Source organism: Necator americanus, chromosome V (genome assembly GCF_031761385.1).
Source record: "Necator americanus strain Aroian chromosome V, whole genome shotgun sequence".
NCBI lineage: Eukaryota > Metazoa > Nematoda > Chromadorea > Rhabditida > Ancylostomatidae > Necator > Necator americanus.
In genome coordinates, this window is record NC_087375.1 from 24,787,158 (window position 1) to 24,800,537 (window position 13,380).

Below are 13,380 nucleotides of genomic sequence, written 5' to 3' on the forward strand. Positions count from 1 at the left end.
TCAGGTGCATATCCCAGTAGAAGCTAAGCTTTGTTCGACTAAGTTCTAGAATATAGAGCACAAGGATCAGACATGGGTCTTCGACACGCGCTGCTGAGAATTTGTGACAAACGGCTGGTCAGTGGATACCACAACCAATGTTGCAATATGGCGACAGTGATCGTTGCGGGACAGCAACTGGAGATAATTTCTGTTACACTTTAGAGATTTCACTGCAGAAATTTACCTAGTTGGCCTATTGCCCAATACTATGAATTACTAATCTATCCTAAATGATCCATATTCTATCACTAACGTTCTCTCTTAAAGCGCGTGTTCCTTCCGCACGTTGGCCGTTCACCAGCTGCGAATGAGGTCTGGCGTCCGCCATTGGCTCACGTTCGGAGAGAAGAGAGTCCCGCGCGACGCCGGGCCTCGACCACAGTCCGAGAAGATCACGCTGTGCTGTGTGTCAAGCTAGCAAGAGCACTAGCATTCATTGAGAGCATCTGCCACATGCTTCTTCTTTCAATGCTGAGAAGAATGCGGGCAGCTGGACCGGGCGGCTGCAAAACTTGGACGTATACAGACTTTCTGCAACACGTTACGTCAATGACTGGATTCTTCTCCTGCCAAAATCCACAAGGTTGGGCAGAGGTACGCTCGGGAACTACGTGCTTCGGAGGAGATGCATAGTAAGGCGTCACGCGATAGTACCCAGTCCGCCGATCAAATCAAGCAAGTAAAAACTTGTTATTGAAAACAGGTAAGTAAAGAACAGCTAATATTTGAAAAAGCGTACTCTCCTCAAGGAAACAAAATTATGATGGTGTACCTAGAAAATTTTTGAAAGTAAGAAAAACGGTCACAATTTATTTTCGCGCTTAAACTGCGGTAACGGCACTTGTGAATGTTGAGACCGAATGCCAATAATAGGACACTTAAATTCCATTCGGAGATATTGCGATATTTGAAAAATCTTACATTCCCATCCATATCCATAGAAAGAACAGAGAAACATAGAATGACTCCTCTTTTCTGCTTCTCGATCATCGAACTGCTTTGTGCTTTGCGCACGCCATTCACACGATAGTTTACTTATTTAATCAAAAGTTGAACATGCGGATATTTTGGACTTGACTGATTACTCGAAATTTTCTCGGATGCATTCATGTACATTTCTCAGATATATATATATATATATATATATATATATATATATATATATATAACGTACTGTAGAGTTCCTCTATAGAGTTTTCATCCTATACAAAATAGACTAGAAAAAGATCAAATAAAAAACGTTCTGCTGTCGAGCTCAACTAGATATCAGAATTATTGTGCATTGAACAAACTGGTAGAGGCTTAACAATGAGCAATGATGAGTTCGAACCATTTTTCTCAGCTAGCCGCTTGAAATATCAAAAATTACCAATAAATTCTACTAACTTGTGTTAATCAGAGATATTAAAAATGAGTAAATTTCTAGCTAGCAACACTCCAGTACAGCATTTATGATAACGTGGGTGTTATCAAAGTTCTCAGGTCAATATAAGTAAAATACCGCTCCTTACCCACACCTCAACATCGCCAGACATCTTCAGACTGGCCAGTTGGAGGTCGTCAGAATTTTTGGGAGCAAACGAATATTTAAATTTGATTTTTGAAGATCCCAATCGAAAGCAAACGATTTCGAACACTTTTTCTCAGGACTTCGTCTCAGCAAATGGTAGGATTTTTGAAAATTCACATATCATTATACTGCTGTCATAGAGCGTGACTTAATACGATTCAAGCTAGTTAGACAATGACTTTTTTCGTTTTTCTATTTGTAACTCAATTCATATGAAATATCTGAACTTGAACTCTTGATACTTGTGGTCCAACTGCCCACCCGTTCAATCTTCTTTGGTGTTAAGTCTTGAGTGAAACTATTTGGCAAAATAACACATGTATTTCCTTTTCCTTTGAAGAAACATGTTATTTATAAGAGACATAAAGATAGGACAGAACCTCTCTTGAGCAAGAATATGATTTTCGCAAAGGATCAAAAGAAAGAGAAAGAAAAAGTTGGAAATAAACTGATGTTTGACCGAAAAAGTAGACTACCATTTTCCAATCATCTGATACATGATAGAGAACGAAAGCTCTCAATACACAGCTTTATTAATCTAGGAATAAACGAAGAAAAAAGAAACTATTCATACATTGATGTATTTCATTTAGAAAGGTCCCTGCGGTCTAGTCTCGAGCCACTTTTTGATTTTTGGAATCGCACGAACTTTTTTCATGTGGGCCTTGACCTGAAAAAGTAAAGGTACCGCAAGGATGCTTGTAAAGAAACAAGAACTACTACTGCTCAGAAGTTTCATCTAAAAAGTAAAGAAAATCGAGAATGCAGTAAGACGAAAAGGTATTCACTCAAAAGCGGTTTGAAAAGATTGATTTCTCGTAAAAGACAGGACCGTGGAAAGACTTTACTGCCGCTCGTCAAGAATTTTCAGGAAGTCTTCTAGAGTACGGAGGAATTTTTTCCTTCACCATAATGTTTCATACTAACAAAAAAAAAGACAGGCCAAAGTTTCTCACCTCTGGAAAACCATCAAGGTACTCTGGTACTTGCTCGCTCGTTTCTGCCACATGCTCCGAAATCAACAGATCGACCCATGTAACTTCCGGACCAACAAGGAAACCTGTTAAGCAAATAATTATTGTTTTTTTTTTGTTATCTACAGCTTTCTTTGCTGTAAGCAGTTCAAGAAAATTCAAAAATTAAAATTTGTCAGCTTATATTTGATTATGACTGCTTCAGAGCGTGTCCAACACACAAATTTGTCCTCGGATTGATAAGTGCGATGGAAACGAACGCGTAGGTGCCGCCTTTGTTTAAACCGCTCTATTCAACATTATTCGTTCAATTTCCTGTTACAAACTCAGTGCGATGGCACTCTGTTGAGCAAACAAGCAAGTCAAACAAGCAACAAGCCAAGCATTAAAGGCATCACTCCACGAATCTGAGGTGCTACGGATTTCAGGTGGAGTATTCGTATAAGGGATGGGAGACTATGGAGAGGGGGGTGATTCCGTCCATTTCTTCCTAATTGTCGTAAAAAACGGCCCGGAAGAAACGGCTTCCTTCCTTCCGGCCCACTTTTTTTAAAAGGGGGGTGAGGGGGGGGCCCCCCCCCCCCCCCCCCTCTCTATAGTCTCCCATCCCGTATACGAATACTCCACCTGAAATCTGCACCACCTCAGATTCGTGGGGTGATGCCTTTAAGCCGAAAAAAAATTTCCAGCACTAAAAAAGATGAATAGTCCACGTGATGTATCTAAACGCGAACGGATTTTTATCGGATAAGAGTATTCCTAACCCGGGCCTATTTATGTGGCTTCGGTATTTTCCGGTTGGATGGATTACACTGAATAGTGGCTTAGGCTGTTGACTACTAACAAGGAGAAGAATTTCGATTGAAATTTTGGTGCCACTCACCGGATTTACTCTTTTTAAGGAAGTTGGTGACGAAACGAAGCAACTTTGCACGTCCAGGCAACAATACGTCTTTCTTCAATTTCTCCTGAAAATGTGTGTTCATGAGATCATATTAGTACCTACTGGACGCTCTCCGTACTCACAAGATTGTCGGTTTTCGTGATTCCGAATACTACGAGGAAATAGGGCTTCACTTCCGTAAGATAATCAGCGAATTGATCGGCCAACGAATCCACTAGAGCCTCTTCGAAAGCAGTTTTACCGGCGAACCCTAAGTTTTCTTATTTGATTCCTAAGTTTATATATAATGCTGAATGCAGGTCTTGAGCTCCACAAGCTCTTCCTTACAAATAATTGTATTTTCCTGGGCTTTCAATTCAATGGCATTTTTTTAGGTGAAAGATTATCAGGTTCTTGTTGCAAACAGAAAATGATACAGTATATCTATCAAATAAAATGCAGCATGACGTGGTGAGGAAATCCGCGGCAACACCTAGGGATGGGGTTGTAGATTGGTGATCATGGATGATTCCGCTCACCTCTTCCTGATCGTCATATGGAATAAAAAGACGTCATTTTTCACGACGACCTCAAATCCAACACGCCATCCCTCGTGCACGCGCCGTATCCTCGAACGACAGGTCGATTAAAGGCATCACCCACGAATCTGTGGTGGTACAGATTTCAGGTGGAGTATTCGTATACGGGTTAGTAGATTACGGAGAGGGGGGTGATTCGGTCCATTTCTTCCTAATTTCCGTAAAAAACGGTCCGGAAGATGCAGCGCCGCACAAAGCTGGCGCGCTCCAGTCGAACTTCTTGTAGCAAATAGTGCGCCAGAACCCCTGAAGCCATATCTTCCGGGCCGTTTTCTACGGCAATTAGGGAGAAATGAACGGAATCACCCTTCTCTCAATAATCTACGATCCCGTATGCGAATACTCCACCGGAAATCCGTACCACTCCAGATTCATGGGGTGATGCCTTTAAGGATGGATGAGCGGAACCGCCCTTAATCCCGCAATCTACAACACCAACTTTTCCCGCGGATTCCCTCACCAAGTCAGATTCGTGGTATGCTGGTTTTTATTACAAATCATTATTCCCTTTGCGTGTACGCCTCAAACCGGATGGCAGACAGGTGAAACTACGATTTTTGGCTAAACCATTATCGACGTTCTAGATCAGTGCAGAGCTCAAAAATCTGGACGTTCAAGACTGCATACCACGAAGGATTGCGTGTAATAGGGTATTGCGAGAGAACAACCTCGTACGCGTATTCAAAATCCCTATCCCTATCGTTTTCTGTAAAATACCTTATATCATCTATTTCTTGCTGTGCCGACTTTGAAAACAGCGTAGCAAGCAGTTGACGACATTGGAATCTCTGTTGGCAGACATAAAGTTCGGAATGTACAATAGACTGCGATTACAAGCGCAGCCTCACCCAACTCATCTAGTCAATCTGAAAAACGATGAGGGAATTTTGTTTGTTCCTAGGAGATACGTGAATACGCACCACCTTTGCGTGCGCGTCGCATCCACAACTGAGCAGATGAAAATCATTGAGATCTGCTCAGTAGACTATTCAAGTGAAAGCGATGAATGCATAAGGAACAAACGTTTCCTACGCCATTTTTCAGGTTGGTTAAGGGAAATTGAGCGAGTTCACGCGCACAGTCGTAATCTACACCCTGAACTCTTTGTTTGCCCGCGGAGACCCCAGCATTTTCAGCTCCGTGATACGCTGCCCTTAACTGATACTGCCTCACCAAACTGTCTAGCTAGGAAGCGGTTGATTGCTAGAGACTGAGAAAGCTGCTTCCCGTCCACCTCCAGCACTGGTAATTGTCCGAATGGCAGATCTAGGGCGATCAATGAATTAGAGAAAACGGTGGCTAGGATTTGCTTTTAAACGGTAGGGAGAGTACACATACTCGGTCTGGCTGCAGCGAATTGTTCATGTGTAAGACGAACATCCTCGTATTCCCGACCGGCAAGAGCGAAAATCTGTCAGTTAGGACAGTCAAAGATCGGTATCTAGTTGGTCACAACATCACTTGTTACAGTATGTTCCAGATCCACTCACCTGACGAGCGCATTCCGCGCGTCCGCGTATGGGAAAGTATGTCAGTTTGTAATGGACCATTTCTGTTCCTACAATCACGAATATAGAAATTTTTTGATTCTTAGTTTTCGCCTTTCGCCGAGTACACCACTACCACATACGCCGCATCACGATTATATAAATGAGATCTAATGAGGTTCACATCACAAGCAAAAATAAACGACTAAGGTGACCACAAGTAGAATCGCTTGAAATTTTGGAATTACGAGAAAAATGTGCACAACGAATCAAACAACGAGACCAAATCAATATTTTAAAAAGGCAGGGAAGGTTGCACGACAAAATGTGATGGAGGAACAGTCTCACGTATCACCTTTTATTCGGCAAACAAAGTAGAAATGCGTAGTTGTGGAACTATTGTGCGACCGAGATGCGACAGATTTCAAGTTTCATATGTTTTGGACAAATAGGCCATTCGATTACTGCTCTTTAGGCGTTGAAGTTGAACTTTCGCTGCTCCCTTGACCTACAGAACGAGATTGATCTGATTATTTCCGTGTAAAGTGTCACACAAAAAATTAAATTTTCCTAGGGGATGAGAGCTTAAAAAGAGCGATAAAATGAGTGTTTTGAGAAATACTAAAAACAGCCAGTAGTGTTTGACTGATCTCAAACATAAAAGACACCTAGAACATCAGAAGATTTTTTTTCGTCAGAAGATCTTTGTGAGGGGCACAATTACTGTTTCAGCAACTTTATAGACCTATGGACTTAATGACGACGGCATAGCTAAATAAAAAGGAGTGCGCAACATTGTGTTGGGTGATGGCGTAGTCATAAAAAAATCTGCAGTGTTCAAACCTGAGCCTGAAGTCCTTAAAAAGGAGTTTAAAAAAGGCCAAGGAAAGGAATGTTTGTTTAAAAGTGAAATTCATTTCAGCGACGTATAGCTTGTGTGTTTCAGATGTTGTCATGTTTAATTTCACCTCCGAGTAAATAAGAAATATGATTAGAGATTTATTCGCAACTCTTCCACAACTCACTATAAGCTCTGAAAATTTTATAGTTCGATTGTCACTGAAACAAAATAAAGTAAACCTTGCAATGTAATAACAAATGCAGTGAACAGTTCGCTGGAGAACGCAGAGGTGAAGGGGCATTACGCGAATGAAAAAGATAAGGCTGGTGCTGATTAATGGCAACCTTTGCTCGAAAAAAATGTTCTGCATTGAAGGGCATTTATACCCTAAGGAGATACGAAATGATGACAATTATGACGTTTTTCTCAGATAAGGTCTGGATTAGGAGACACGAAAAGTTTTCGTATCGAGCGATGGTCTTTGTTTCAAATCCCTTGCGGAACGTGCTCGCCTCTGGCGTGAGTTCTTCTCACTGATAAACTTTTCGAGAAATGTTCATGTTGGTACGATTTGAACAGCGAATGAAATGACATCAACGTTATCCTATTAATAAACGAGGAACACTAAATGATTCGAACGCTAACGGAAGTGGCTGGAGACTACAAATGAATGTTTTCAGTGACTGCTTACTCTGAAGACTATTTATGACTATTTATTTGTGGAGAATCACGTGCAGCATTAAAAAATAATAAAAATAATCACGATATATAATAACGGGCTTAGTCCGTGTGTGTGTGTATGTGTGTATGTGTGTATGTGTATGTGCGTATGTGTGTATGTGTATGTGTATGTGTGTGAGAGAGAAAAAGGGGGCGCGATGGGTCCACCGCCTTCGGATTGGTGCGTCGGCGCCAAATGGCTACAGAATGGTGTGAGACCGGTCCCGCGGCGTCGGATTGGCGCAATAACTTCGTGTGCATGACGCAAAAGATAGATAGTTGCAGCCGTTTCATAGCCGTGGCCTCTGACCGCTTGGCTTTGCACCCTATATGACTCCTCCGCCTGTCCATTTCCTTCTTCGTTCGCCTCATATTGGTAGCATGCCGCTCTCAGAAAGTGGAAACACGCATGCAAACGGGTGCTTAAATAGTAGCAAGATGTTTATGTGATCTGACGTGTAACGTTATCTTTATCAGTAGGATGATGTCTATCACGTCATTTTATGCCGAAACATCATTCTTTGATAACTGTTTATAGAAAACAGGAGGAAAGCCCATTATTCGCGTGATTCTTTTAGATTTTGTCTATAATATACTGATAAGGAGTGTTTGAAGCTGAAGTTCGAATGTTCTCGAAATGTAGAACTGACGCATTTAGGAAGATGCCTATGAAATTTTTCGCCCTTACTTATAATACAAAAAAGCAAGAAAGATTGTTGGAGATGCAAAAGTCCAATTTCGTAGAAAACGGCACTAATATTAATTTTCGTTATCACTGAGGGCGAGCGAAGCAAACTCCACAGAAAGTCTGAAGTCCGGCTTTAGCCGGATGTTCAGACTGGTTAAATATAAAGTCTCATCATTAGCAATATGTTTGAGAAATCATTCAAATGTTGGAGGTCAACTTACAGATATGTATAATCAAATAAGAGAATTTATGGTACAGTTCCGTTTCGGATTCTTTCCATTGCATCGATAGCTCTGTTTAGAAGCCTGTCTCGCTGTTCGTTGAACACTTTTCGCAATTTCAAACCTAAATCAGCCATTTTGTTATTGTATGAACATCTTTAAAAATATACTATCCTTAAAAATTTCCCTTAAAATCTTTGTCTTCCTCTTTAAATTATATTGTTACCGATCAAATAACAAAAAAAGCGAACTTGGTGGCAGTCTTAGATATTTCTTCTTTCTGGCATTTTATCACCTCCTGTGACTTTTATTTGCCTGTTATGAAAACGCCTACGCAGCGCTAGTTTCTTCTAAGTTAACTTTTCTTGGAAGATGTGAGGGAGTGAAGAGAGAGCACTAGTAAGTGATTATTAGCAACAAAAATAGATTTTCATCACTATGGTCAAAAGTTGATCGATGAAAACAGTAAGGGTACGCAGCCGACATCACAAGAAGAACTGCGTGGAGTTTATCAGCTTAACATTGTGAGCTTAGATATTTTCGGCTTCTATAGTCTCCTTTGATACTACTGCATGGCGAGTGAAGGTTTGCCGGAGGCCAGCTTACCCGTCGAGTGATGTAGGAATTTTCGAAGCTGTTCAGCGACTTCAGTTGCGGCGCAGAAAACTACTAATCATTTAGTACATAGGTTAACCCACAACAGGTTAGGTACTACACCACATAGAATAAGGTAGCCGTTCATTTATAAAAGCAGCATTTGAGTATAACATTTACACATGCATTTAAATGCACCACTATTGCTCTAGTCCGCCGAAATCTGTGCTTTTCGACCGGACCCACTTTCTTTTGGCTTCTTTAGTAAGTTTTTCATTTAATTTTTTTTTCTTAGCGACGTCTAATGATCCGTCCAAAAATTTGAATACCGGCATCACATACTATAATATTCCTATCGTAATGCTTAAACGAGATCCCCGTCACACCCAACATCTATTCGAACTCTCCACAAAACAAAACACACCAAAATATTCATATTTTCGGGAGTAGTCTCCTCAAATTCGTTAGTTTTCAAACGCTTCAGCATAATTACAACAATGTCGTAGAGATTTCCGAATTTAGCCCATTAACCCTCTTAAATGCGTATTTACTGCGTTTAGTAGAGATCTCAATGGTTGTGCTACTCATAAAATACCTATAGAGGTCAGTGTTGTCATTATAAAAGAGATGCGCACGAAAATACACATAGATATCGTTCCAATTCGCTCGCTAATGACTCCGCTTCGGCTGGTTAGTAATGCCTTGTTCTGTTTTCTTAGCTGGTCGTATGTTTAACGGAATCTTAAGGTGTAACTTCTCAGCAATTCCTCAAAAACTGAGATTTTCATTCATTTTCCCACAGGTGGTGGCGCTGCTGGCGATCAGAATCGTCTCATCTGTGTGCCCCAATTGTTACGGAGACGAAAACAGTTAGTTAAGAACTCATCTATTATGAAGAATGCAAATAACTTACGGATTTAAGCAGTCCCACAAAATCAGTGCGACGAGAATGAGGATTACGGATGCGCTAGACAGTGCGAACCCACTTGTGATAGCGCTAAGGTACGTTCGAAGGTCCATATTTTCCCTACAGAATCGAACTTTTTTTTTGCAGATATGCGGAGAAGTCCCGGGATGTCCTCGGATGACATGCAGATGTGCTAATGGTTATGTTCGAGCTTTTGACAGCTCCTGTATTGAGCCTTACCGATGTTCAAGTGAGTGTGATTGAAAGTTCTTCAAAGTGTTCACTTGTCCGCCTTCTGAAACAACAACGACAGAGAACTGAGTCCAGCTCGTTGAGCATCCTGCAAGTTAGTGTTTCTGAAAAAACATCTAGTTTTCTTCTCTTTTCACTCGCTGTAGATAACCATCTGCCCTAGACATGAAAGAATCTTTATATTTTTAGGAATAATCTCCTCACATTCGTTAGTTTTGACCAGGAAATGTGTAATTAAAAATTATGAGAATACAGCGACATGGCGGAGGCTTCGTCTCTCCCTATTGGCTTAACCAAACGATTTCGTGAAAGAAAATTATTCGAGAGCACTATGAAATACTGATTACCTTGTAAATTTTCCTTCTCCATAACTGTAACCATACAAGAGATCGTATGACTTTAAAAGCTTGTCAAGACCAGGCTATCTCACACATCAGTCCAGTAATGTAAATCAATCCATTGTATGACAGCAGCTCGTTTCACCACTTGAACCAGCTTTCAGATGTACCCGCTCGCGATGACTTGAAAGCCTACAAACCTTCTAAAGGACCAACTCCCGCCAGCGATACATTCCAGCAAATTGCCGGACGAGTGGTATTGACGAATTTGTGCAGTAATCAGTTTAGTCTTAAATTTTCGCTTGTATTTTAAGGTTGATGCCACTCGAAGACTCGTTAACAACCTCATTTGCGGTCCCGGTGGCTGTTCACTACCGTCAAGCATGCCAGGACCTGGGCCCGCTCCACCTCCTCGAATGGTTTACATCCCACGACCTTACTACCCCATAGTTTATCCACCAGCTCGACCGAGCTATCCGACTCCATCTCCACCTGCATATACTCCGGCTCCTCCCGCATACAGCCCATCTCCTCCTAGTTATCGACCTGCTCCCCCAAGTTATAATCCAGCTCCGCCAACATACAATCCTGCGCCACCAAGTTATCGTCCTTCTCCTCCCGTCTATACTCCCGCTCCACCAGCGTACACTCCATCTCCTCCTGCATACACTCCAGCTCCTCCTGCGTACACCCCAGCTCCTCCCAGTTATCGACCTGCTCCCCCAAGTTATAATCCAGCTCCGCCAACATACAATCCTGCGCCACCAAGTTATCGTCCTTCTCCTCCCGTCTATACTCCCGCTCCACCAGCGTACACTCCATCTCCTCCTGCATACACTCCAGCTCCTCCTGTATATACTCCAGCCCCTCCTGCGTACACCCCAGCTCCTCCTAGTTCTGTCTATATTCCTGGGCACCCTGTGTACGGCTCTGTTCCGATTCCATATTCTCCAGTCGCTCCTCCTATGTCATACCTTCCCGGTTATTCTCCTTCTGTGGTGTACATACCTGTCAGCTTGTACCAATCTGGTCCGCTACCTCCCACATACGTCGCACCACCGGTTTACCAACCCAGTCCTCCATCTTCCTCAGCGAAGTACAAACCATCGGTGACACCCGGAACTACAACAACGACACCGGCACCGAGATACACTCCTGCTTATTCACCTACCCCGAAATATACTCCACCTCCCACCTACAAACCGTCGCCTCCGGCGTATAGACCAGGTCCACGAAGGCCTCAACCGCCTGCTTATTCTCCTCCTACACCAAGATACACTCCTGCACCAAAAACTCGACCATACAAGGATAGTGGGAACGTGATCTCTGACAACAGCATTCCTTATGTTTAATTTCTTAAATCTGCACATATTTTATTGTAATAGATGTGGTTTTTCGATAAACAAAATCGTCATTTTAAGGAACAAAATAATTCAAAGTATTAGAAAAGAGAGAAAGTTAAATTGAGAGATATAATAACAGACAGAAAGTGAAGCAAGTACACACTGAAACGATAAGAGATCGGGGGATTAGTCGTCAGGTTGTGTAGGTTGCATGCCATTAAAAGGAAGATCATATGAATTTTTAATTTAAAAAAAGTCTTGAGAGTTGGGCACGGAATATTCTCTGAATCAACTGTAGTTGGTGGAAATATTCTATCTGTACAAGCCTAAAACAGACTCACTAACGCACATTTTCTCGTGTGATTAAACATTTATGATCAGCCGTCGTCAAATCCTCAACTTCACTTTTTTCTTGTCAAAATTACCGAATTAATTAGGGGTCTACAAAACAACTTTGATGCGGTTCTTTTACAAGAGACTGGAGTGAGGATATACTCGCCTAGATACAGAATGATCATTGCTTGAGATTTTGTACATTCTAGGATGTGATCTCTAGGATGTGTGGAAAACTAATCTCTGATGTTGATTTTAGTCCATCGTTGATGGCGTTACATGACAAGATCTCCATAAAACAAACTCCACCCACCCGTACCTTGAAAAAACATTTCAAAAATCAAAATATTCGTGATGCTATAAATAGTTGAACTATTTGAGAATAATTACATCGTAGACATTTAGCACGTTCTCGAAATTACTAGATGTTGGGTTCAACTTTTGTTAAACAAAACCTAAACTTCGTTAAGCTTTGTTCGTTTCTGTTCCAGCCAAAAAAAATACTTTTGATATCGACTACAGTGCTTAGTAATTCAAGTGGAAAATAATGGCAAATATTAACTAACATAAAAGAGATTTTTTAAGTCCGATAAACAAAAGAAGTGGACAAAGTTTCTGGTGTTTATCAATCCGCTTGGGATGCGCCCCCACGTTCACTTCAATTCAGAATCGTTTGAGGTTCATGAACGTGTAACTGGTCCATACAATGACTTGCGGTGGCTAGCCGATGTGTCAAGTCAGCGCTTTAATCCTCCCAGACAAGTCTTATACCAATTTATCGACCCCGGAAGGATGAAAGGCTTGGTGAGCACTAGGGCGGATACGAACCTTCGAAAATCGAAAAAATCGAGGAAGCGGAACCACAAGCCACTACACTACACTGCACACACTCTCCTCTAACAAAAGAAGTGCATGGAAATATTGTGAGCACAGGAAGAATTAAGGAGATTTTTTTTCGTGTGTAATGATGTCTGAAGCGCATCACTTCCCATTCAAGTATTTATCAGAGTGGCAGCCCTAGAAATCTTATTACAATAAGGCCACGAAGGTCTAAAATTGCTCAGTACCATTTGTGTAGACACTTAAAAGCTAGAGTGTTTCTCAAATTTGTATTCTTACACTCGTCTTGAAAATGCTGAGTTGAGGCAACCCTATTATAAAACCTTACTCTTCATTTTTAATTTCTAACATTTCTCTCTTCTTCGATTGGTTGTACACAGCATGTACAAAGTGAAGGGTACGGCGCTGGGATATGTCCTTGAAATGGCTATTAATCAGTCATTAGAACAGGGGAAGCGTGCGGCCATGTTAGAATCCATCCCCGTCCAACAGCATTTCACGTCCAATTGCTATCATGGAGCCGTGAACACAAGAGCAACGCGTATTCGTATGATTGTTTTCTTGGAAGTGGCGGGTCGGAATGGCGGTGCTCCGTGAATTCCACAAGAGATCCACATCACAGATCGTAAAAATGTAGATCGTAAAAATTTGCAGTCTTCTTCGCCCCCGCTTCATAACCACCTCATTTCGAGATTTTGGCGACGTTTCATGGCCCACTCGTTCTCTCGGCGTGTCCTCATGCGATTTC

General features: G+C 41.7%; 2 protein-coding genes across 2 annotated transcripts; one reads left to right on the forward strand and one right to left on the reverse strand.

Moving 5' to 3' along the window:
* Positions 1–2,201: 2,201 nt before the first annotated feature.
* RB195_015080 (uncharacterized protein) lies at positions 2,202–5,618 on the reverse strand (the record flags this gene model as incomplete). Its single annotated transcript, XM_064205614.1, has 7 exons — positions 2,202–2,282; positions 2,569–2,672; positions 3,470–3,554; positions 3,613–3,740; positions 5,242–5,334; positions 5,407–5,479; positions 5,559–5,618. The coding sequence occupies 7 exons, from the start codon at positions 5,616–5,618 to the stop codon at positions 2,202–2,204; spliced, it is 624 nt and encodes a 207-aa protein (XP_064061495.1).
* A 3,673-nt stretch (positions 5,619–9,291) lies between these two features.
* RB195_015081 (uncharacterized protein) lies at positions 9,292–11,468 on the forward strand (the record flags this gene model as incomplete). Its single annotated transcript, XM_013445562.2, has 6 exons — positions 9,292–9,309; positions 9,422–9,488; positions 9,542–9,621; positions 9,674–9,776; positions 10,281–10,372; positions 10,431–11,468. 6 exons carry the CDS (start codon positions 9,292–9,294, stop codon positions 11,466–11,468), a joined length of 1,398 nt encoding a protein of 465 aa, XP_013301016.2.
* Positions 11,469–13,380: the final 1,912 nt, after the last annotated feature.